At 39.1% G+C, this 26,252-nt stretch overlaps 1 protein-coding gene across 6 annotated transcripts in view; it reads right to left on the bottom strand.

Moving 5' to 3' along the window:
- The window catches only part of CTNNAL1 (catenin alpha like 1), a 59,381-nt gene that overhangs the window by 23,069 nt on the left and 10,060 nt on the right, over positions 1 to 26,252 (bottom strand). For all 6 annotated transcript variants that reach the window (XM_067040996.1, XM_059072251.2, XM_067040998.1 and 3 more), the window contains 7 exons: positions 19,292 to 19,481; positions 12,811 to 12,998; positions 10,606 to 10,725; positions 8,030 to 8,119; positions 6,814 to 6,984; positions 3,244 to 3,444; positions 1,041 to 1,127 (listed from right to left, as the gene is read on the bottom strand). In XM_067040996.1, the coding sequence (XP_066897097.1) occupies positions 1,041 to 1,127; positions 3,244 to 3,444; positions 6,814 to 6,984; positions 8,030 to 8,119; positions 10,606 to 10,725; positions 12,811 to 12,998; positions 19,292 to 19,481 (1,047 nt within the window). The remainder of the gene's footprint in view (positions 1 to 1,040; positions 1,128 to 3,243; positions 3,445 to 6,813; positions 6,985 to 8,029; positions 8,120 to 10,605; positions 10,726 to 12,810; positions 12,999 to 19,291; positions 19,482 to 26,252) is intronic.

The following is a 26,252-nucleotide window of genomic DNA, read 5'->3' as shown; positions in this document are numbered from 1 at the left end:
TGAACATTTTCTGTAGAGGGCCAGAGAGTAAATATTTTAGGCTTTTCAGGCCACATAGTCGCAACTACCCAACTCAAATGGGCAGAACTCTGTCCCCCCCCAAAAAAAATTTTATTAATCAAAACAGCCTGGCTGTAGTTCACAAAGCCCTGACTTAAAGTGACTTTCAATTACCTAAGAGTGACCAAATAAGTCATTAGATGATAAAGTTTTCATCCAGGGAACAGGGAAATCTTCATAGCCAAAAGAACATTTAAAAATAAATATCAACTTTATTAAGGTATAATTTATATACAACAAAATGTACCAAGGGTACAGTTCGATGAGTTTTGACAAACATTTACACCCAAGTAACTGCCAGCATAATCAATATTTACGACACTTCCATTACCACAAAAAGTTCTCCCATGCCCTTGTGTAGTAAGTATCCCCCCTACTTTTGACCCCTGGCAGTCACTGACCTGGTTTCTGTCACTATAAATCAGTTTGGCCTTTTTAAGAATTTTTTCTAAATAGAATTACACACACACACACACACACACTTTTGTGTCTGACTTCTTTCACTCAGTGTAACGTTAAGCAATTCGTCCACGTCATTACCCGTATCGATCGTGTCCCTTCATATTGCTGAATAGCATTTGATATAGTTATACCAAAATTCATTTATTGATTCCCCTGTTGATGGATATTTATTTATTTATTTGACCGTACCGTGCCACTTGCAGGATCTCAGTTCCCCAACCAGGGACTGAACCCATGCTCTTGGCAGTGAAAGCGTGAAGTCCTAACCACCAGACCACCAGAGAATTCCCTGGAAATTTAGATTGTTTCCAGTTTCGGGCTGTTATAAACATTTGTGTACAAGCTTTGAGAATGATGGCACTAAGAAAACAGTGGCTTCAAAATAACTAGGTCAAAGGAAAACTTTACAAATATTTTCTGGGCACAGGAACATACTAACGCTAAGGCATTTTATATATACCATACAACATGACAACTTGCAAAGAATTAAAAGAGGCTAGACTTCAAATTATACTTACTTCTTTCTTAAGTTCATTGAGGCTGTGACTGATTTTCAATATAGCGAGTTCCAGTTCTTCATCGATGCTCTTTGTTTTCTTGCTTTGCTAAAAAGTTTTAAAAGTACATGTGAAGAGTTATCTTTTTCATCTTGCAATTCCAATTTTACTCAAACTACAAGCATAATAAATTTTTAATATCATCTGTGAACTATAAGAAAAGTAGATTTTTAAAATTCACCTGTTTATGGTTAGAGTGGAAAAGAGAATTTTAGTTATTTAGTTACATTTTTCTACTCTAAACAGGTGAATTTTTTAAATCTAATTTTCTTTAATAAATTTATCATGTCTAAAACTAACGTGTTTTATCTTCTGCCTGGAATTCTCATCTCTTCATTCTTAACCTAGATAAAAATTAAAACCCTATTCATCTTCAAGTCCTTACATAAATGTCTCTTTGTCAGAAAGGCCTTCTTAGATCACACAATTTAGATTAGACCCTCTTCTTACCCTCTCTAACCTTTTCTCTAAGTAATCATCCTAGTTTGCAATTACATATGTTCTTTTGATTTTTGTTGTTGTTGTTTAAAGTCTATTTTCCTCACTAGGCCTTGGTAAGCTCTGTGAAGGCTGGGATCACATTTATTTTGCTCACCACTGAATGCACAATACCTGGCACAGCAAATGGAAGGTAGCAGGTATTCAATTCCTTGAATGAATAAATCAGTTAAATGTCAATCTCTTCATGAAGCTTCTTGATTCCTCTCGATAAATACAAATTCAACCTCCTTCAAACTCTCTCAACACATGATCTGTACTTCCTCTTAGGACACTTACAAAGATTTTTGTACTCGTCTCACACCTTCCCACATTTTTCTACATTGCAAAATTCTTGCAGGCAAAGATTTTATCTTACTCATCTTTAGGTTTTCGGTGCCTGGCATATAAAAGGCACTCAGTGACAACTGCTGAAAAAGTGAATGAATGAACAATACATCTGACATGCAGAATCCAAGTGCTTGTGAAACATGTGAAAGGTGCTAACTGCAAATTTAAGTATTGATAGAACTGGATTCCCAACACAGAGAGCGTTTCCTCACAGAAACTCTTTATGTTGCATGTTGGCTTAAAATTTAATTCTGAAGCAATCTACACTTCAGATTAGATATCACATAGACAATTCAAACTAAACACAAAATACTGCTTTTTATCCCTGACACCATTCTACCATAGTTAAGTTTCCCTGTTAATATGAGCATTTGCAATATTGTGATGCCAAGAAAATATGAGGGAAATCTGTGATTTATACTACTCTTCATTCATAAATCAATCTCTTCACAAGGAAGCAGACTGCTGGACCCTCTCAGGCACATTCACCCTTCTTCATCTTTACTGCCTAAGCTCTTGTCCATGATTTCCAGATCTGACCTATCCATGCTGTATGTTGTAAACCAAGTTAAATACTTTTTTGACATATCCTAGGCCTAAGAAATAAATAAATGGTGCCAGAGACATGTCTCAGGGCTCTACCTGTCAAATCTGTAATCCACGCTCTAGAAGAGACTGGGTGCACACCTCCTGTGTTGTACCACTTCTGTCAGTCCTTGCCACTCTTGCCCAAATAAATCCCACGTTTGAAGCGCACCAGCAGCCTGTTTAAGGCTCTTAAAGTGGCTGCCCGCCATTCTGAGACCAGGAATCTGTGCGAAAGTGAAAAATCTTTCACCTGCCAGCTGGATCTACCCTGGTCTTCATTGCATCTAAACCTCAGTAAGTTTTCTAAATCCTTGTGTCAGTAAATCAGCTGTCCTCAGAGTTAAGAACTGTGCACATCTGAACGGCTCCGGCAGTAAGACTCAGGTCCCAAGAACCTCTAGGCTTGGTTGAACCTCTGCTCTTCACTCTGAAGAAGCATATTGGGGAGGAATTTCCAGAGGTGAGTCTGGTGGAAGAGTGGGGACCACAGGGTGAACTAGTGATGGTGATGGTGGCACAGAATCCAGACTGACCAGGATGAGAAACAACAGGCCTAGAAATGTTGAATACCGTGAGTGCTGATGGGAAGGATGCTTTGGCCAAGTAGGGGGCAGAAAAGGAATGAGACACCCTGGGCCCACTCTGGACCACATTCACACTCCTGGTGGTGACGGCGCCTGCCACAACTCTCAGGGCTCCAGGGAAAAGCTATTACAGAAGATTTACTTTGATGAAATAAAGCTCTTACAGCTTCAATCCACACAGAAATTAACTGCTGCAGTTCCATCCTGGCCTGAGCTGACAGTTCCAAGATGCGTTCCCTGTGCTCGTGGCTGGTATAGGCACAATCAGTAAAGTCCTCTGTGCGCTCCAAGAGGGCGTCCAGCATCGCAGAGAGAGTCTCTTTGGACTGAAAATAAAGATTCTCCCGAAGACTTTCAATATTCATCTGAGAACAAAAAGGATATACATCCATGAGTCAACATTCCCTCCTAACCAGATGGGCTGTGCTTTCTCCCAGGGCCCAGGAAGACGCTAGCAATTTCTTTACCTGTCTGAAAGCTCAGGAGAAATACAGCGTCCAGGGATGACTTTATTGTCCACTAACCCAGGAGTACACACTGCTCGAGAGCCACCAATGGCCGTGCGGAGCTTTATTACTATGGTCGTTAACAAAGCATTTCTACAAGATCAATGAACACTAAGACAGGAGGAGCATTATCACGTACCAACTGGTAGGAAAAATGAACCAGCTTCCAGGTAAAGGATGTGTATCTGACAAAATGCCAAGGCAAAGCCCTGGAAGATGTTACAGCCAAAAACGAATGTGTTGAGCCCAGGGGGAATGGTGTGGAAGGTATGGGGTATATAGAAGGGACTAGGAAAGGCATCCATTTTTCCTTCGTTAATTCAGCGAGACTAGTCTCCCTACATTTTGTCTTATGTCCCCAACAGTACCTCCCTGACCAAAACATTCTCTACCAGGGGACCTCAATCATCTTTCTAAAACGTAACTCTTCAGATACTGCCACCTCCCTCTAACTGGCTCAACACCTACCTATGAAACCAAAAGCCCAAACTTGTACCGCATAACACAAAACCTTCCAAGGTCTTGTCTTTACATATCTTGCTAACAGTCTACCTCATCTCTCTGAGTTCCTAAACCTCCTTTCACTTCAGCCAGCCTGTGCTTAGAGTTCCCTGAATGTGTGACGTACACATGTTCACTAGTACAATTTTCTCTCTCTCAGTTTTCCGAGATATGCAATGTCACTTCAACCTTATTTAACCTCTAGCCCTTGAAATATGTCACAGAAACAACCTGGGCTGAGAGGCAGTAGGTGGTGATGATCCTGATGGTGGGCACAATTCCTGCGCTGACAAGGATAACTTACGTTCATTGCACACTTTAAAGTCCTTTCACAACTGTCATTCTAAATTAATCCTTACATATGACCCATTTTAACATGATCCCTGAAAATACCAAGATTTGGGAAGGTCGAGAGGCCACAGGGAAGTAATAGCTTCCCCTTCTCCTCCTGGCCCAAGTTATCTCCAGTAATCGCTCTGTTCTATGGAGACAGGATTTTTCTTTTTCTTTTTTTCTTAAGCTAGGAAAGAACATGGATAAAAGTGAGGTATGGGATGGACAATGAGAACCTGAGAATTTGAGGATTTAAACAGAATTACAACATAAAAATCAGTCCACATACCATTCATGTTAAACTTTTTAATTTTCCTTTAAAGAGAACATATATATGTTTTTAAACAACAACTTAGTAGAGTTTTTTTTTTTGAAAGCCACCTATTTGCGTGTTTTCATAAGATCTGTTCATATATTCGAAGTGACAAATAAAGTATCCAGTCTCCCTCTACGGATGTAAAGAAGATAACCACTGACAGGGGGACAGTCTATTCATGATCGCTCTGCTCTGCGGGGCGCCTGCTGGCGAAAAGACCAGCAGCCAGAGCTGTCGGCAGCGGCCGCGGGTACCACACTGCCCCTAGTTAGCCTGCAACCAGAAATGCAGCGCCAGGAGGCCAAAGACCTGGCTCTACCCCCACTTGTTTCCTTGTTATCCTTTGACCTTTGACATCTATCCCTTCAGCCTTAACAAAAAGAGGGAATTAGAAAAATTCTCTCTAAGATTCCTTTCAGTAATAAAAACTCTGAAAGAATGACTGGTCCCGGTAGCTTCCTCCCCGTCAGGAGGGGATGTGGGGGTAGGACAGACAGCATATAAACAGACTCAGAGGTATAAACTGAAAGGTCATGGACTTTGGGATCAGAAAGTCCTGGTTCTAAACAAGGGTTCCACCACATATTAGCTTTCCTCCTCAAAAACATGGGTATAGTAATATGCATCTAAAAGGGAAGTTAGAGATTAAATGAGAAAATACTTACTGAGAGCACGACGCCTAAAAATAAATGTTCTTTCCATTACTTTCTTCCACCCCATGTTCCTACTTAGATGGAAAGAATACCATCCCTGTCACAGCCCTGGCTACTAGAGAGGGAGGCAAGCCTTAGCATATTAGAGAACTTCTCAGGGCCCTCATTTTCCCACCTATTAAATGAGGGAGTTGTGTTAGACAATTTCCTGGGTCTTCCCGACTAGACACTGCTCTCACTAAAGAGCACTGTCACCATCTCTGAGTTGTGATGAGTTCTCCCCTGAAACAGTGGGGATTCTGGAGTCAGGCTGCCAACTTTCAAATCCTAACTCTGGCACTTTCTAGCTAGCAAGTTACTTAATCTGTTTCTCAGTCTCCTCAACAGTATAATGGGAATAGTAATAATAGTTCTTGTGAGATTGAGATACACACACACACACACACACACGCACATTTAAAGCACAGGGCTGGCAGAGAATAAGTGCTTGATAAATGTTAGCATGTAACACATATATATGGACTCTAAGGGAAAAAAATGTCATGAAGAGATTAGTGGTAGGACGGGAATAAAACACAGACTTACTCGAGCATGGACTTGAGGATATGGGGAGGGGGAGGGGTGGGCTGTGACGAAGTGGGGGAGTGGCAGGGACATATATACACTATCAAATGTAAATTAGATAGCTGGTGGGAAGCTGCTGCATAGCACAGGGAGATCACCTCTGTGCTTTGTGACCGCCTGGGGGGGTGGGATAGGGAGGGTGGGAGAGAGGGTGATGCAAGAAGGAGGAGATGTGGGAGCATGTGTGTATGTATAACTGATTTAGTTTGTTGTAGAGGGAAAACTAACACACTATTGTAAAACAATTATACTCCAATAAAGATGTTTAAAAAAAAAATAAAATTAAAAAAAAAAGAAATCTTAAAAAAAAAAAAAATAAATAAATAAATAAATAAATAAATAAATGTTAGCATGTATTATTGTTCATTTAAAATTTTTAAGTATCATTAATGCTATCACTATTACTACAGTCTCAAAGTATCTATTCTATAGCACAAGGAAGAGCAGGAATTCCAGCAGATTCCAGTTCTGCTGTCTGTAATCATCCATGATGGTATGGAATTGCTCTAGAGCTGGGAAGGGAACACTTCTAAACAGAGGACAACAGGCTACAGCTAAACCATACAGCTAAACAGGGCCAGAGTAGCTACTATAACCCTAGACCAGAGTTCTCTGTACAAACTACACTAAGCTTTATGTTACTGGATATTAAGTTTGTACACTGTGGCATTGTTTTAAGGACAAATATCTGCCTTTGTGAAGCATCTATTCTAAAATATTAAACAAAACTATGAATACTACATATAATGATGCTTCTTTGAAATGGCAAGAAAAAACAAAATGTATTCTCTCTATTCTTACCTTGAATTCCTTAATTCCAGTAAAAATACTGATAGATGAAATGTCAGTCTCTCCATTTGGTTTGCATTCGGTCACAATTTCAATTACCTTATCCAATGCCACTTTCATTCTGTCAAATACTCCTTCTTTGTTTTTATGGGCTGATTCACAGTTGGGATGCCTGAGACACGTCTTTGAAACAATTGAAAATTTTTATGTTAAGATTCGGCCCATATCATAATACACAAAATCTTACAGAGAATATGCCATGCTAATAAAAATGGTTCTTTACCAAAATCTCCCGTGTCCCTGGCTCACCCAGCTGCTTCTCCTCACTAAAAGTGGAAGTAGGATGAGTAAAAAGCGACAGCAAGGTTAAGTGAAAAAGGCAGAGTGCAAAACTATATCTTTATACTTTAGTATGTTTACTTAAAATTTTTGATAAGAAAAGCAACCCTATTATCTTCATCATGATCAAAACTTTTAAAATGTTGCCTAATATGTGCAAGAGCTAAAAAAGAATGAGGAAAAATGAACAGACGTTTTATGACTGTGGATTCATCTTTGACTTTTAGAAAATGATGTAAAGGAGAAACTTCTCCAGGGCCTAGCTATGAACAGAGCCTTCCAAGCAGACTCCAGTGAATCCTGTTTCTGTGGCTTCACTGATCCTAGCATCGAGGCAATACTCCGAGCAGAAAAGGCAATCCTAAACAAACTGCTAATGAGATGTTTACTAGTTCTTTCTTGAATTGTACCAATCTGCTGGCCGACTGCTGTTTGAAATTACAAGCTCTTGACTGACAATTTTGTTAAAAGTAGAACAAGGACTTAGAGGTATGAATTTACAGAATAAACAAGCTAAGGGCTGACTTAATACTCCACTGTTACTTAACAGATTCTAACTTGCCTAGCTTTTTCTAGAGCACATGTGCTGGCTCCCCAATGAGACTAGCAAAACCCCACAGGCAGTGACCATGTGTGACAGGCCTCCATTCACAGCACTTAATAAGCCATTTTCTGCTTAGTTGCTCAAAGCTGACTCACAGATTACCTGATGTTTGGAACTGGGGATGGAAGTTAACGTTCTTGTTAAAGAATAACTGAAATTTAACTATTATAGCCCATATTCCAATTTATCACTTTCATCTTTTTAGAGTGTAAAATACATAAATTAGATGCATTTAATCAGGTTTTCTAATTAATTTACAACACAGTAAAACAAAAATTTTCTTACCTTTGAAGCTGTGAGAAGCATCATTGTACACTTTTCAAGAACTGCCCTAGCTGCTGCCATTTTTGCCTTTTTCTTTTCATCTTTCAAATCCTAAACATGGAATAAAACCACTGAGCAGTCTAGGATCATGTAAACAACTCCATTTTTTGAGAAATAATTTACTCCATAATAACAATATTCATCAATTAAGTAACATTGTTTTAAAAAAGTGACAAAGTAGAAAAAAAAACAGAATAAATGTTTTATAAAATGTCACCACTTCAACGTAAATACATCAACACAATGGAGTAGAAAGAAACAGCTGCCCTTACTAAGGGCGGCACAGCCAGGAACTGAGACCTAGGGAGAGGCTGCCATGTGGCTCACATTCTGGTGGCCTGCACACCTGACATTCTGCCCATGTGTACACACCTCACTCCCAACCAGAAACAACCATTCTATGCTTTACTTAATTAAAAGTGACTTATTTACTGAGCATTTGTGGACCATTATTTCCTTCAAAATAGACACTTAGAAGTCAACTCTTTCAGGGATCTTGTCTGATTAATCCCATCTAAGTGCATATTCATCTCAAGTTTTTTTGTTGTTGTTGTTGTTTTAATCCTAAACTTAGCCAATATGCTGCTCTAAAATGTTCTTAAGATGTTTCTTGGGCATATAATTTTCCCCAATTAGAATATAAACTCTGAAGTAGGCACTGTATTGGGGTTGGTTTTTTTTTCCATTTGGTTTCTCTTCATGTAGCCCTTGATATGAATGTGTGCTATCACAGAAGATGTCCAAATATTGCTGATTAAATCTACAACCGAATACTCTCATAACAGTTTGGTAAACATCTAAATCAGGGGTCAGCAAAAATTTTCAATAAAAGGCCAGATAACAAATTTTTGAGGCTTTCTGGTTCATTTGGTCTCTGAAACAACTACTTAATTTTGCCAGTGTAGTATGAAAGCTACCCTAGACAATACATAAACAAATTAATATGGTTGTGTTCCAATAACTTTACTTATGGTTGCTGAAATTTGGATTACATAAAATGTTTACCTGTCACATTAGTCAATTTTTTTTTCTCACTTGTCAGTTGGATGAAAAGCCTTTTCATACAAATAACAAAGACCTAAAGTTTGAAAGTGATTTCCTTTTATTTGTTTTAATAAATGAGAGTGGATTCAAAGTTATCCCTATAATAATACCACTCTCATTCACTTGCATCCCAATACAGCTTTCTTTAATAGGAAAGAAAGAAGCAAAGTTACATCTAGTAAATGAGAAACTGCAAAAAACTCCAAAGCTAATTCAGGTCACAAGGTAACATTCCAAAGGACTGTATCCTACATGTGATTATCATCCATCAGGAGTATCTTTCAAAAATAAAGGTTGAGGTCACTTCTAAAATTTCCATCCATTCCTTGTCTTTAACATACTGGACAGGACTTCTAGCAAAAAAACCTGTGTGTCTAGTTGACAATGCATCAAGTGTGTATACATAACACTTGTAAGCCATACATTACACCATATATTGTATGTTGATAGCAAGTGATCCAAAAAGATGGCATCTCAATCTGTTAGAGGGCTGGTCCACAGGACGAAACATAGGCCTCATTAAACCCAGATGTCCAAGAAGCACTAAGTGAAGCATATAATCCAGCCTGCCACTTTCCAGGCCAATATCCACCTTCCAACTCCAGCTACAATCAGGAAAGTTCACACCCAAAACCATGGCCTATGGGACTATACCAAAGCATCTCATGAAGAGATCAATTACATATTTAACTTGACAGGATAAATTCATGCACAAGTACCCCAGCAACAAGAAAAAGTCAATCCTGGATTTGACATCGTTTTCCACCTCCCTAAACTTCAGAACTTACAGTCTGAATTGGGGAACAGACCTACAAAGAACTAATATCATGGTGCGGTTTGAAAACTACAGGCTTTAGAATCAGACATAATTGAGTTCAACCTGCTAGAAAAGTGACCTTGGGAAACTTTATTATCTTCTCAAGTTCAGTTTCCTCACGTGTGAAACAGTAATAACAATACCTACCTTATACGGATGTTCTGAGAATTAAATGAGATCATGAATATTAAGTAGCTAACATATAGCCTATGCAAATCACCCAATGCTTGGGTTATTACTATTAATCTAATATAGAACAATTATAGAAAGATATAATAACAGAATAATATATAACAAATTACAGAAAGAATAATAAGAGATATATAACAAAATACTATCAGGATATGTATGATGACTCATTTATTTGCCTGAGCCCTTGTAGAAGAGTCAAATGGAAAGTTCTGTGAAAGAGGAAGTACTTGAATTGGGCCTTGAAGGCAAGTATGACCTTTCCCAGTGTGTGAGGTGGGAAAATATTTAACTGTTATCTGTGAGCAAAAAAAGGCATACAGATCTATTTACTTTATCCTGGCTTATTTATGAAAGGCTTTCAAGAGCAAGGTTATAGATTTAATAAGCAAAAAAAACCAACCCAAATGATCACAAAGATCACACCTCTATCCAAATTGAAAACGATAAATGTATCTCAAGATTTTTAAATATGGTAAACACATACATTTTGTCTATCTCCAGTAAGATGTGCAAACTCCACCATTTCATTTCCAAATTGACTGAATATTTGGACAAACTCTTGAAAGCTGTTCACTTTCTCCAGTCTTTCCATAGTTGCAAGAACCTGCAAAATAGACATTATTTTATTATCAGGTTTAGATGTGAAAGAGACTGAGACATCAAACCTGAGCCAAGAGAGGAACAAAAGAGAAGTTCTAAATTCTAGGGGAAAGTTGAGAAAGAGTCTGAGGAAAAGACAGAGAAGAAAGGACTCAGAGAAGTAGATGCAGATTCAAAGGTTAGAATCATCTAGGGAATGATTTTTTTTTTGGATGGGAAGACTTGGGCTTACTTGAAAATTAAAGGAAAAAGTAAAGGAAATGACTAAATATGCAAGAGATCATTTATGCAGCAAGGTCTGGACAAGGTGGGAATGGGCAGGACTAAGGTAATCAAATCTTCAGAGAAGTAGGAGGGAGATGAGGATAAAAGATGATACACAGAAGCTTTAAGGTTCAGTGAACCAGAACTGGGGGAACCCCATCCTCCTCAGAAAAGTGGAAGGAAGGTCACCCGCATAGTGAGGAGTGGAAAGGGCGATTAGGGACTTCAAGAGTAGGAAAAGTTTGGATCAGTCAGAAACTGCCTGTGGTGAATAAGTTAATTGCCAAGAAGCTTTGGGCAACCAGGGGTAGATAGAGAGCATGTTTGTAACACAGCCAACAGACAATGTTATGCATTTTCTTGATATTTAGAAGTAAAGTAAATAGATGTGAAACATATTTTCAAATACTTTTCTCTAAAATAACAGTACTGGATTAGTTTTAGTCAGACCAAGATAGGTAAGGAAAACACAGATAGCCTGTGTTTACTTATTTTTAATGAGGATATGATGGATATTTGGCATGTTAATCTGCCCGGGCAGCTCAGGAAGCCTAGGCAACTAACGTAGATAAGGCAGATTGCCACCACTGAGCAAAACCTCCGTCTTCCAAAGAGAGGAAGGTTTGTTCCTATTCCTCTAGCACTGTCAGATTCACCTCTCCAATTTCTTTTTCTCTTTAAACTTACACTTTTCAATTCACTCAGTACTAGCCAGGTAGTTTTGTCCTCAAATCAGTGGGAGGATCCCTTCCCTGGCTGACTGCCCTCCTCTTTGCCTAGGGGATTATCCAGGGAGAGAGGTGATTGGGACTTCCCTGGTGGTCCAGTGGATAAGATTCCGCACTCCCGCGCTTCCCTGGTGGCGCAGTGGTTGAGAGTCCGCCTGCCGATGCAGGGGACACGGGTTCGTGCCCCGGTCCGGGAAGATCCCACATGCCGCGGAGCGGCTGGGCCCGTGAGCCACGGCCGCTGAGCCTGCGCGTCCGCAGCCTGTGCTCCGCGGCAGGGGAGGCCACAGCGGTGGGAGGTCCGCATACCGCAAAAAAAAAAAAAGAAAAGATTCCACACTCCCTATGCAGGGGGCCCGGGTTCATCCCTGGTCGGGGAAATAGATCCCGCATGCACGCCGCAACTAAGAGTTCGCGTGCCACAACTAAAAGATCCCGCATGCCACAACGAAGATCCCGCCTGCCGCAACAAAGACCCACAGCTAAATAAATAAATAAATAAATAAATGTACACACCTTGGCTTCCCTGTTGATGGAGAAGCATGGCCATTATCTGAGAGACTGAAAGAGGTCTAGACTGGAAGAGTTAAAATCTATTCTCTAAATTTTACGATTATTAAGTAATATTTAGGAACTTTGCATACAGAAATTTTATAATGTGGATAATTGTGGTTTCAGGTAATTGAGCTTTTTCTTAAGCATATAAATTGTTACTCTCTAACTTGGGGGAAAAAAGGCACTGAGGAATTCAGTATTTTTCTCAGCTAGGTTTCTACTGCATACATTGTCATGGTGCTCAGCTTTCCTTCCCACATTTGTACACACGAAAAGTTTTCACCGATAAACCTCAACGAGTAGATAATGGTTTTCTGAGAAGAAATGTTATTTGCATTCAAAAGTTTGAGCCCAGTATATACATTTAGGAATTACAGGTATAGATGAAACATCACTTTTAAACTATAGACAATTAGAATAATAAACAATTAAAACAGACAAGCATTGCTGAATTACCTGCAGTTAACCTAAAAAAAAAAAGAAGAAAAAATTTTTTGAACAACCCTGAAAGACACAAGTAGAAACATCAGAAAAGTAAGTACCTTATTTCTTGACCTTATTATCTGCTTAATGACTACTCGGTCTGCCAGCAACAACACTTTTGTCACTGAAGAAAGAAGTAATCTTGCAGCCTTTATAACTCCTGTTTTATCTGTAAAAATTGTGATCTGGTCATCAGATTCTGGACGATTCAAGCTGCTCATATCTGTAAGCGCTGCAATTGTTTCTCCTAAGAAGAAAGGCAAAGGGTCGGGGGGGTGTTAAATTCAGAATAAGTCACACAAATTAAAATCCAGACTTTTCTCTAATCTTTAAGGTAATGTGCTCAATGGGTAGAAACTTGACTTCGGAGTCTTATTTCGGGAATAAGAAATAGCTTCTTCTTGATGAACCCAAGGTTTATCATATAAGGTTTTCTAATGGCAAGATAATGGTACATTCCTAAGAACTGTGAAAAATTGTTGCATTCATCGAGTTTGAAAGATATGATAACTTTTGTTTCCAGCGGTATGGCAAACTACATGATCCCCAAAGCCTCCTGCTCTATAAGGCCGAGTAAGAGAGATCCCAGGAGCCAATAACCAAAGAACGTAAAAGCAGAGAAGTAAGCAGCTGCCCAGGCTTTGGCTAGGGCTGAAGGGATAGAGGGAGCATCGGGGGGGCAGGGGTGGGGGTGGGTGTCATTGCCCATCTCCACAACCTGAAGGGGTTTGGGTTTTTATGGATACGAAGGGAGAGAAGACAAGACTTTGGGTCCCAGCAGGAGGCATCCTCAGTGAAAAGTGGGCCTAGAAAAACCATCCCTCTGTAGGCAGAGGGAAACAATAAGCAAGTTCATCTGTTGGTCAGCCTGGGCTCTAGTTGGGAAAACAAAACAAAAGTGTTCCTCCTAAGATCCCAAATCACGGGCTGACCCTCAGGCTTGTTGTTTGAATGTATACTTCTCACGATGCCCAGAATAAACCATTCTACCAAATAAACTCCCAACCCTCTAGAAAAAGTCTCTTCTTCGTTGTTGCTATGAAAATCTTTTGATTTCTATAATAGCAATTAACCATCAATAAAACAATTCAAATATTTCTTGTCCCCCCCCAAATGAAACCAGACTGTAACTTTTTCCCAAACCTTACTGTTTAAATTTAAAAGTTTAAAAAAAATACACTTTTCATCATCTTGTCATGTTCAAGATCATTTTTAAGTCGTAAATAAGTCTGAGTACATAATGGATTGATTTTCTCACAAAAGCCCTCTTGTCAATACTATTACATACACCCAAGAGGCTAAGGATCTCGAGAAAAATTATCTGAATTTTAACGGACATTTCACAAGGTATGACATAATGAGTCAGGATTCAGGAAGATTGGTCTGATAGAATCATATAAAATGGACTAGAAAGGAGAGATTCAGAGCCAGGCTACTAACCAGGCAGCTATTTTACTTGTGGGTGTGAAGCAGTAAGGAACTTACTAGGATGACAGCCATAGGAATATAAAAAAGATGATTTGGGAGATTCTGAGGAAACAAAATATAAAATTAGGACCTTAACAGTGATAGGAAGGAAACGAAAAGTGAAAAAAATGGCTTCAAGGTTGTAAACCTAAGTCACTTAAGGGCATGGGAAGGGAGATGATAAATTTAGTTTCAGACAATAGGAATTTGAAATGATACAGAAAAACCCAAAAGATAAGCCATTACATATGGAGTGGTTACATATCATGACAACAGCTGAAGTTCTACTAACAGACGAAGTCGGTGGTAGCCAGCCTCCAAGATGGCTCCCAATGGTCCCCACCTCCTGGTATTTTCATCCTTGTGTTCTCTCCTCCCACATTATACCAGGGTTGGTATGGCAGAAGTGACAGTATGTTACACCCAACGTTAGGTTGTTACAGACTCTGAGGTTGCCATCTTGGTTGCTCTCTCTCTCTGAGGGAAGCCATTTACCATGTTGTACGCAGCCACTACTGCAGAGAGGTATACATGGGGAGAATCGGAGGCCTCTGATCAAGAGCCAGCAAAAATGTGAAGCGTGCCAATAACCAAGAGAGGGAGCTTGAAAGCAGATCCCGCAGTCCAGCCAAACCTGCAGGCCCAGCCAACACCCTGAGCGCAACCTCATGAGAGACGCTGACCCAGAACCAGCTGGTTAAGCTACTCCCTGATTTCTGACCCTCAGAAACTATGTGAGGGAATAAAATGTTTGTGGTTTTAAGTTGCTAAGTTTGGGTTAATATGTTACACAGCAATAGGTAACTAATACAAAGTTTATATAGCAAATATGAAGAGAAAAAAGAGGTTAGAATTAAACTTTAACATACAGAGAAAGGAGCAAGAGGAAAAGTATGACTTTGTAATAGCAAGAAGTATAAAAATGTTTCCTCTGTGCCCCTGGAAAATGTTACTTTTTCCAGTAGCTCTCAATCATCAAAGATATTAGAGGGGCTTCCCTGGTGGCACTGTGGTTGAGAGTCCGCCTGCCAATGAAGGGGACACGGGTTCGTGCCCGGGTCCGGGAGGATCCCACGTGCCTCGGAGCGGCTGGGCCCGTGAGCCATGGCCACTGAGTCTGCGCGTCCGGAGCCTGTGCTCCGCAACGGAAAAGGCCACAACAGTGAGAGGCCCACGTACCGCAAAAAAAAAAAAAAAAAAAGATATTACATATGAGCTTGCCCATATGGCGTTATTTAACCTTTCCTTTTTCTGACTAAATCCCAGGCATTTAGCCCTAAGTATGTGGGACGGTAACATTTGGTTAGCTCCAACAACAAAGTTAAATGCTTCCTTAACATTATAAAGTTGTTCCAAGTATAGACTGTTCAGAAATTAGTTCCCTGAAAAAGTCACAAAACTGCCTTACAGTTTCATGGTTGTCATTTTTTAACTTGTTATATGAAACTAGTTAGTGTTATGCCTTAAAGCAAAAACTCAAAGTCGGTCAAATACAAATATTTATTGAGTGCCCACAGAAAATGTAAAACTTGACTAGAAGCTAAGTAAAAAGTAAAAACAGTTGGGGGATGGACAAAATGGGTGGACTCAAAAGGTACAAACTTCCAGTTATAAGCTAAATAAGTCATGGGATGTAACTCACAGCCTGGCAACCATAGTTAATAATACTGTATTGCATATTTGAAAGTTGCTAAAGAGTAAATCTTAAGTTCTCACTGCAAGAAAAAAAAAAATCTTGTAACTATGTGTGAATGTTAACTAGACCTACTGTGGTGATCATTTTACAATATATACAAATATCTGATCATTACACTGTATACCTGAAACTAATATAATGTTGTATGTCAATTATACCTCAATTAGAAAAAAGTAAAAACACAATGCAAAAGTTCAACACAGGGAAAGAAAAGTTAGAAATAATCATTATAATGACAACTAATATTTATTGAGCACTTTCTATGTTCCAAATGCATACATGCATTATGTCAAAACACTGCTATAAACACTAACAATATCCCCACTTTATAGATTAGAAAACTGAGGTTTAAAAAAGTTTAGTAGCTTGCCCAGTATCACACTGCTAGCAAGTGGAAGAGTTGGGATTGACTCCAAAGCCACAGTTCTTTACCACTACTTTACACTATTCCCCTCAAATGAATATTAAATGGTCCAAAGGAGAAAATGACTACTATGAGCTGAGTGGGCTAGAAACATTCCAGGAGTGACTTAAGTCGTAAATTTGTATATGTTAAGAGAAAATAAGGCTTCCATATCCTATAACTCCAGGAGGCACCATTCTCATTATCTTATCTGAGTGACCGTAAGAGGCAGTTCTCAAGAAGGGAAAGGCACTTCGCATAAGAAGAGACAACAGGTGCAGCCCATGACACCAGACAGCATCCAAAAGACACCTGCATGGAGCTCCTAGGCTTACAGGACTTTCAGGGCAGCACAGCCTACTGGAGCTGGGGTAGGTGTACACATCCTCTTCTCACCTTACACTGAGCACAGTGACATGCTACGAAGCCAAGAAGGTGAGGACTCAGGCTGCCCTTTCTTTTAAAAACCCTTACTCTTGCTTTAATTAAGGGTTTGCTTAAGAAACAGTAACATGAAAAACATCTCTACGTTTTCTGTTGAATTGTCCACGGCATTATGTAATAACGTCTGTTGTATAAGTGCCCACACAATTTAGTTCCAGGAAAAAAAGTCACTTTCCTCTTGACAAGCTGGTTTGTTTCCTTTCAACAAACAATGAGAATTATATAACCCCTTCTTTCCCACATTTCTTGTCTTGCTTTCCAGGAAGTACAAAGATAAATTTCATGTTTAATTAGAGTAACAATGTTGGCCAAAGTTTCTAGTAGATTTATTTTCATCTCCTATTTTAATGCGTTTACTAAAAATATGTTTAATTGTAACTATTTTACATCTCTCTCTCTCTCTCTTTTTTTTTTTTGTTGTTTACACCCTACGGCTTGCAGGATCTTAGTTCCCCGGCCAGGGATTGCACCCAGGCCACAGCAGTGAAAGCACCGAGTCCTAACCACTGGACCGCCAGGGAATTCCCTTAAATCACTTTTAATATGTAGGCAAAACATAAATTATGTATAGAATAAGGTCATCCCCCTTCCCTACATAAAATCTATTCTATATCTTAGTGATGGCTAGAAACCGAAGAGTCAACTCAGAATCCTCCCTTTGCTTTAGTCAATAACCAAGTTCTATCATTTAATCACTTTAGTGAATATTTAGTGTACTCTTTCTGGTTTTTATATCCCTAACACACTGTCTTGGTTTAGCCTGGTTTACTGGAAAAGCTTCCACATTAATCTCTCTGCCTTTAGTCTCAACTCTCTATCAATCAACCCTCATTTGTTCTTTTCCTCCGTAATACCAGAAAGATTTCTAACACAAAATTATTGCCTTTCAGCTGGCCCCAAATTCCTCAGTCTATCAAGTATAGAATAGTACCTGAAGTCATTCAATAACACTAGGGCCATGTATTGCCTGGCTGGTCCCTCCACATTACTTGGCCTTATCTCACCCACTCCCTTCCCCTCATGATGACCCTCCAAACATACCTGCTCCTCTCTCAGTGTTGCCCATCTCAATTAAGGGCACCACCATTTACCCATCAAACCTTGGAGTTATCCATGACTCTTCTTCCCATCACATCCCACATCCAAACTATCAGCAAATCCTACCAGCTCCACCTTTTCAATATAACCAAATGCAACTCCTTTTCACCACCTCAAGTGCTATCACTGGGTCTAAGTCACCATTGTCTATCACCTGAACCACTACAACAGCCTCCTAACTGGTCTCTGATTTCACCCCTATACCTCCTAAAATCTATTCTCCCTACAGGAGCCACCAGGGATCCTTTTAAAATATAAATGAGATTATGTCACCATACTGCACAAAACCTTCCACTAGCCCCACTGTGACACTTAGAACACGGCCCAAGGTTCCTGTCTTTGCCTGGAAAGCCATACCTGTTCTTGCTCTTCTCCTTGCCCGGAATGTCCTTCCCCCAGATATTCACATAGTTGGGGTCCTCACTTCATTGCAGTCTCTGCTTCAGTGTTACTTCCTTAGAGAGATTTCCTGACTCCACCCCCCCGATTTCAGTAGTTCTCAACTGGGGAGATTTTGATCCCTCAGAGGACATTTGGCAATGTCGAGACATTTTTGGCTGTCACAATGGGGGAAGAAGGGATTTACAGGCATCTGAGAGGTAGAAGTTAGGGATTCTACAATGTACGGGGGAGCCCGCACCCCCCACAGAATTATCAAGCCCAAAATGTCAACGGCATCAAAGTTGAGAATCCCTGCCCTCCCTAAAATATACCTCCTTTGGTCTCCTAACCCTTATTCTGCTTTACTATTTTCTCCATGATCACTGTCGCCACCTGTCCTTATGCACATATCTATTTATTCATTTGTTTATGGTCTCCCTCACTAGAATGGCAAGCTCCACGAGGGCAGACTTTATACTGATTTCTACGTGGCTATATCCCTCTGGTCTAGAAGAATGCCTGGCATATGGCCAGCACTCAGTAAATATTTATTTAAAGAATAGGTGGAAAAATGACACTTTAACAAAGCTGAATTATCTGTATCCGTCAAAACTCCCCAGGTTCTCTCAAACTTCTATGCCACCAGTTATAGAGACTTGTGAGACATCAGGAAATCTGAAGTCAAATTTGTCTGCTGTAGAGACAGGAACAGACTTATTTTTATTTCCATTTCCTACATGATGGCAAATAGGCTAATATGCTGCTTGACAGTAGAGTCCATGCCTCACATTCCTTCTATACCTCTTGCATTCAATGGCTGATGGCCAGGATGGTGGGCTTGTACCCTGCCCAGTGAAAGAATTCAATGTTTCAGATTTAGGACTTAATCCAAGAGAAATTCAATATTCCTGGATGCTAATCTAGGGCCTTAATGACCTAGGCATCAGTAATAACAGGGCTAAAACACAGTACACATCTTTACTCAAAATAAGACAATAATTTGTCATGATATCCAAAGCAATAAAATTGGTATAAATAGGCTTTAACATACCTGCTTGTTTAGCTTCAATACAGGCAATATTTATTTCTTCTTTCAAGTCCCAGTTTTCATTGGCTATAGCTTCCCCTACTTTAACAAATCTTCCAACTGCCAAGTTGACGGCTTGTCCTACACGCTGAATTGCTTGCAGAGTTTTATCAGACTTTTTGGTATTATCTTTATGATTAATAAGTGTGGTGATCTAAAAATAAAAGATAAAAGCAACCTGCTTAAATTTTATCTCAATACTTTTTTTTTAAAGCCGTTATCACAGGGCTTCCCTGGTGGCGCAGTGGTTGAGAGTCCGCCTGCCGATGCAGGGGACACGGGTTCGTGTCCCGGTCCGGGAAGATCCCACATGCCGCGGAGCAGTTGGGCCCGTGAGCCATGGCCGCTGAGCCTGCGCGTCCGGAGCCTGTGCTCCGCAAAGGGAGAGGCCACAACAGTGAGAGGCCCGCGTACCAGAAGAAAAGAAAAAAGAAAAAAAGCTGTATCACAATGGCCAAGAGAATTAAGCCCAGCATACTACACTAGCCTAATACACTAAATTAACTGATAGATTTAATGCTTCAATCCAAAGACAATGAGCAAATCATCTTGCATCCCTCCTGAGGACATTTCCGTTAATAACAATTCTAAGTTTACCTGAGGGCAGTTATCCAGGGCACACAGTTCTATAAGCCCTCCAGATATTTCAACAAATCTTAAAGACAGGAGAAAAGTAGGAGAAGGTGGATCATTACATCCAAAGAATCCACATAAAACCAAAGCACTTCAGGTCTAGATTCCTCTACTGTGACTTGAGCTGCTGTGAGAGTAGAGACAGCATCTTCTTCACCGTGCATTCCACTCCACTGCCTACACAGTGTGTAGGTTGTACAAAATGGTACATGAACCATACCTGTTTACACTTTAGAAGGACCACTATAATCTATGTTTTATAATTCTCTCAGTTTTGTTGCAGACTCAAAGTAAACTAAATACCAAGAGCTTTAACACTTGATTCCAGGCCCTGAAATAAAATATAAAAGGTGACAAGTTAAGCTGGTTGAAACAAATACAAATCTTCAAAATGTCCTAGAAAATTAGTACCTGAACTATAGTGACATATAAAAATATTTAAAGAATGTTACATGAAAAATATAAATCCCAAATGGTACATGTCCATTGTGTATAACTTTGAAATGATTTATATAAATATATTAACAAAGACCAGAAGAGTGAATTAAGAGAAGAGGAAGGGATTTGCCCTTTGAGCAGCAACTATGTGCCAAGCACTTTATGTGTTATGGTATTAATAATTTAGAGTCAGGAAGGCCTGGGTTTGAGCCTTGGCTCTGCCATTACTAACTAAATGACCTAGGGAAATGTACTTAATCTCTCTAAATTTCCTCATCTATAATATTATCTTCCAAATTTTGAAAATTTCCTAGAATCCAGTCCTGAGGATGCATCACTGAACAAGACTAACACAAATAACAATAATCTAATTGTACAAAATATATTTGTTGCACACCTATCATATGTCAAACAAAATTCTAGGCAATGCTGAAACAGCAATGAACAAGAAAGAAAAAGCCCATACTCTCATGGAGTTACATTCTAGTGGGGTGAGGCGAGACACAATAATCACACACATAGGTTAAAAAAATAATTAATGTAAATGCTATGCAAAATATTAAAATAGGATAATGTGACAGAAAGTATCTGTGTAGCTACCTGAGATTAATTGATCTTCCTTCTATGAAGGAAGTGGGATTGCTGGATCATATGGTAGTTCTATTTTTTAAATTTTTTTAGGAATCTTCATACTCTTTTCCATAGTGGCTGCACCAACTTACATTCCCACCAACAGTGCACAAGCATTCCCTTTTCTCCACATCCCCACCATCACTTATCTTTCTGATGACAGTCAATTTTAACAGATGGGAGGTAATATCTCATTGTAGTTTTGACTTTAATTTCCCTGGTGATTGGTGATTTTAAGCATTTTTTCATGCACCTGTTGGCCATCGGTATGTCTTTTGAAAAATGTCTATTCAGTTCCTCTGCTCATTTTTAAATCGGATTGTTTGCTGTAGAGAAGCTTTTTAGACTGATATAGTCCAACTTGTCCATTTTTGCTTTTGTTACTTGTGCTTTTGATGTCATATCCCAAAATCATTGCCAAGACCAATGTCAAGGAGATTTTTTCCCTATGTTTTTGTCTAGGAGTTTTATGGCTTCAGGTCTTACACTTAAGTCTTTAATCCATTTCAAGTTAATTTTTGTGAGTGGTATAAGATAGAGGTCCCATTTCAAAGTTTTACATGTGATTATCCAGTTTTCCCAAATCATTAATTGAAGAAGCTATCCTTTACCCACTGAGTATTCTTGGCTCCCTTGTCAAATATTAGTTTACTATGTATGCATGGGCTCTGGATTTTGTTCCACTGGACCATGTGTCTATTTTAATGCCGGTCCCATACTGTTTAATTACTATATCTTTGTAGTATAGTTTGAAATCAGGAAGTGTGATGCCTCCAGCTTTTTTCCTGTTTCTCAGGATGCCTTGGCTAGTTGGGGTCTTGGTGCTTCCATACAAATTTCAGGATTGTTTTTCTATTTCTGTTAAAAATGCCATTGGAATTTTGATAGGAATTGCACTGAAGCTATAGATAGCTTTGGGTAGTATGGACATTTTAATACTAATTCTCCTGATCTAGGAACATGGCTTATCTTTCCATTTACTTGTGTCTTCTTCAATTTCTTTCATCAAAGTTTTAGAGTGTTCAGTGTACTGATCTTTCACCTCCTTGGTTAAATTTATTCTTAAGTATTTTATCATTTTTGATGTCATTATAAATGGTACCATTTTATTTCTTTTTCAGATATTTTGTTTTTAGTGTATAGAAACACAACACCAATTTCTGCATGTTGATTTTTTTATCCTGCAACTTTAGGAATTTGTTTATTAGTTCTGACATTTTTTTGGTGGAGTCTTTAGCATTTCCTTATATATAAGATCATGTTATCTGCAAATGGAGATAATTTTACTTCTTCCTTTCTGACTTTGATGCCTTTTTGTTGCCTGATTGCTCTGGCTAACACTTCCAGTATTATGTTGAATAGGAGTGGTGAGAATGGACACCCTTGTCTTGTTCCTGACATTAGAGTAAAAGCTTTCAACATTTCATTGCTGAGAATAATGTTAACTGTGAGCTTATAATATATGGCCTTTATTATGTTGAGGTACATTCTTTATATACTCAATCATGAAAGAATGTTAAATTTTGTCAGTTGCTTTTTCTGCACCTATTGTGATGATTATATAATTTTTCCTTCACTTTATTAATGTGCTGTATCACATTTATTGATTTGTGTATATTGAACCATCCTTGCAGCCCAGGGATAAATCCCACTTGATCATGGTGTATGATCCATTTAATGTGCTACTGAATTCAGTTTGCTAGTATTTTGTTAATAATTTTTGCATCTGTATTCATCAGGGATATTGGCCTATAGTTTTTTGCTGTTGTTGCTTTGGTTTGTTTTTTTTCTTACAGTATCCTTATCTGGCTTTGGTATCAGGATAACGCTGGCAGAGACCACACTTTTAAGTACTACATTATAATGCCCCACAAAATCCCAATGAAATAGGTACTAATATCATCCCCATTTCACAAATGAGAAAACTAGACAGCATGGAGAGTAAGGAAATTAGACATCAAGAAGAGTAGGAGATTTAAGATTTAAATCCAGATACTGACTCAAGAGCCTAGCCTCTTCACCACTTAGCCAACCTGACTCCCCTGACTCTGACTTCTCAACTGACAAGAGGATTAAAGAAAACGATGCAGTATCATGTTTAACATAGTACACAGTTTAAGTACTCAGAGGCATATTATCATTAGCTCTCTTATTTAATCCTTACATACTATTCAAGACAAGAAAACTGAGGCTGAGTGAAATTAAGTACTTGGCTTACACAGCTAAGAAGCAGCCTAGTTTAGAATTTGAACCCTGGTTTATCTGACACCAAAGTCCACCCCATACTCTTTCCTTTAGTGGAGCTTTTCAATTTTCCTGGGTTTTTTGAGTGTTTTTGTTTTTGGAGGGAAAAATACTTTCTTCAAAATAAAATATTACCTAAAATTACTAGGTAGTCCATCAAAGAAGTGTTTCTATGGTTGAATTTTGAGGATAACTACCGGTTATGGGAAGCAGGGAAACAAATATGAATACTACGAGCACCAGCTTAGTCCTTCTCCACACCTGATACATCCTAAGGAACTCTTAGTCTCACCTGGAGAACAGAGAACTTGACCACCACTGACTGTTCCAAACAACCATGTTGGAAGAGACTCTGGAGAAAAGAAGTTTAAGTTGTTTTTATTAAATCCTTTATAAAGTTTAGAGTTTTCAATTGTAAAGAAAAGATCCTGCAATTAGGCTAAAATACCAACTATTGTTCAGTTCTGAAACACACATTTTGCTTTCACTACAAGCATCCTTCCCAGTGCATCATTAGGTGTGGCTATTTTCCTTTCACTCAAAGCACTCTGGAAAATATTCAGTCCAAATACAGGTATGCATTTCAAATTGAATTTGGAGGAGCCAGGTCAATTTATAACATTTCTTATTAAAAGGTCTACATATGGGAATTCCCTGGTGGCGCAGTGGCTAAGAATCTGCCTGCCAATGCAGGGGACAAAGGTTCAAGCCCTGGTTAGGGAAGATCCCATATGCCGTGGAGCAACTAACCCTGTGTGCCACAACAACTGAGCCTACGCTCTAGAGCCCGCAAGCCACAACTATTGAGCCCACGTGCCACAACTACTGAAGCCCACGCACCTAGAGCCCATGCTCTGCAACAAGAGAAGCCACCACAACGAAAAGCTTGCGTGCCACAACGAAGAGTAGCCCCTGCTCACCGCAACTAGAGAAAGCCCACGCGCAGCAATGAAGACCCAACACAGCCAAAGATAAATAAATAAAATAAATAAATTTATACAAAAAAAAGGTCTATATATGTCCTAAAATTATTTTCAAACTTTTTAAAAGGGAGGTCCAAAAAGTTATCCATGTTGATTGTTTTTAAAAATGGGAAGGGATACTACAGGAAAGTCCAAAGAAATAAAAGTCACCCATAATCCCACTACCTTGTGAGCAACTTGGCATAATTCTTTTCAGTCTTGCTTTCTACACAGACATACTTAAACACAGTTTAACAAAAGTGAGACCAAACTTCAATTTCCTTATCAAGCAAAAAATAAGACTAGTTAACATTTAACATTAAGCACAACAACAGCAGATGCTATCTGATGTGCTTTACATGTACTGATGCAATCAATGCTTACGTCTCTGTGAGGTAGATACTGTTACTACCCTCATCTTACAAATTAAGAACCTGAAATTTGAAAAGGTTAAGAATTTGCCCAAGGTCACAAAGGCAGTAAGTTGCCTCTCAGTCACTACACAGCCTCTTTCCTCTCAGGATTATGTTAAGAATCAGGGGAGGTGTGGCAAGTCCCACGGCTGAGTGCTCCGACAGCTGGGGCCTGCTCCCCACATATGCCTGAAGGAGCTGCAGGGGCCGCGGGCATAGGCAGAGAAGCTTGTGGGATCTTGCTTCCCAGGCCGGAGGTTGGGCCCTAACTCCTGTGGTGGGGTCTTCGAGTCCAAACCACTGGACTAACAGAGAACCTCAGACCCCAGGTAACATCAATCGGAGTGAGGCCTCCCAGAGGTCCTCATCTCAGCACCAAGACCCAGCTCTATCTAACTGCCTGCAAACTCCAGTGCTGGATGTCTCAGGACAAACAACCTGTAAGACAGGAACACAGCAACACCCATCAAAAAAACAAAAAAAAAAAAAGAAAGAAATGACAAAAAAATACGTTACAGACAAAGGAGTAACATAAAAACCTACAAGACCAAATAAATGAAGATGAAATAGGGAAACTACCTGAAAAAGAATTCAGAGTAATGATAGTAAAGATGATCCAAAATCTCAGAAACAGAATGGAGAAAATACAAGAAACATTTAACAAGTATCTAAAAGAACTAAAGAGCAAACAGTGATGAACAACACAATTATTGAAATTAAAAATATTCTAGAAGGAATAAATAGCAGAATAACTAGGGCAGAAGAACAGATAAGTGAGCTGGAAGATAAAATGGTGGAAATAACTGCCAGGGAGCAGAATAAAGAAAAAAGAATGAAAAGAATTGAGGATAGTCTCAGAGACATCTGAGACAACATTAAATGTAGCAACATTTGAATTATAGGGGTCTCAGAAGAAGAAGAGAAAAAGAAAGGGTCTGAGAAAATATCTGAAGAGATTATAGTAAAAAACTTCCCTAACATGGGAAAGGAAAGAGTCAATCAAGTCCAGGAAGCACAGAGAGTCCAATACAGGACAAATCCACAGAGAAACACAACAAGACACATATTAATCAAACTATCAAAAATTAAATACAAAGAAAAAATATCAAAAGCAGCAAGGGAAAAGCAACAAATAACATACAAGGGAATCCCCATAAGGTTAACAGCTGACTTTTCAGCATAAACTCAGTAAACAAGAAGGGATGGCAGGATATATATATAAAGTGATGAAAGGGAAAAACCTACAACCAAGATTACTCTACCCACCAAGGATCTCATTCAGATTTGATGGAGAAATTAAAACCTTTACAGATAAGCAAAAGAGAGTTCAGCACCACCAAACCAGCTCTACAACAAATGCTAAAGGAACTTCTCCAGGCAGGAAACACAAGAGAAGGAAAAGACCTACAAAAACAAACCCAAAACAATTAAGAAAATGGTAATAGGAACATACATATTGATAATTACCTTAAATGTAAATGGATTAAATGCTCCAACCAAAAGACACAGACTGGCTGAATGGTTACAAAAACAAGACCCATACATATGCTGTTTACAAGAGACCCACTTCAGACCTAGGGACACATACAGACTGAAAGTGAGGGG

The sequence above is a fragment of the Kogia breviceps genome, chromosome 8 (assembly GCF_026419965.1).
Source record: "Kogia breviceps isolate mKogBre1 chromosome 8, mKogBre1 haplotype 1, whole genome shotgun sequence".
NCBI classification, from domain to species: domain Eukaryota; kingdom Metazoa; phylum Chordata; class Mammalia; order Artiodactyla; family Physeteridae; genus Kogia; species Kogia breviceps.
The sequence above is the reverse complement of the archived record's forward strand: the minus strand, read 5'-3'. Positions and strand labels throughout refer to the sequence as shown.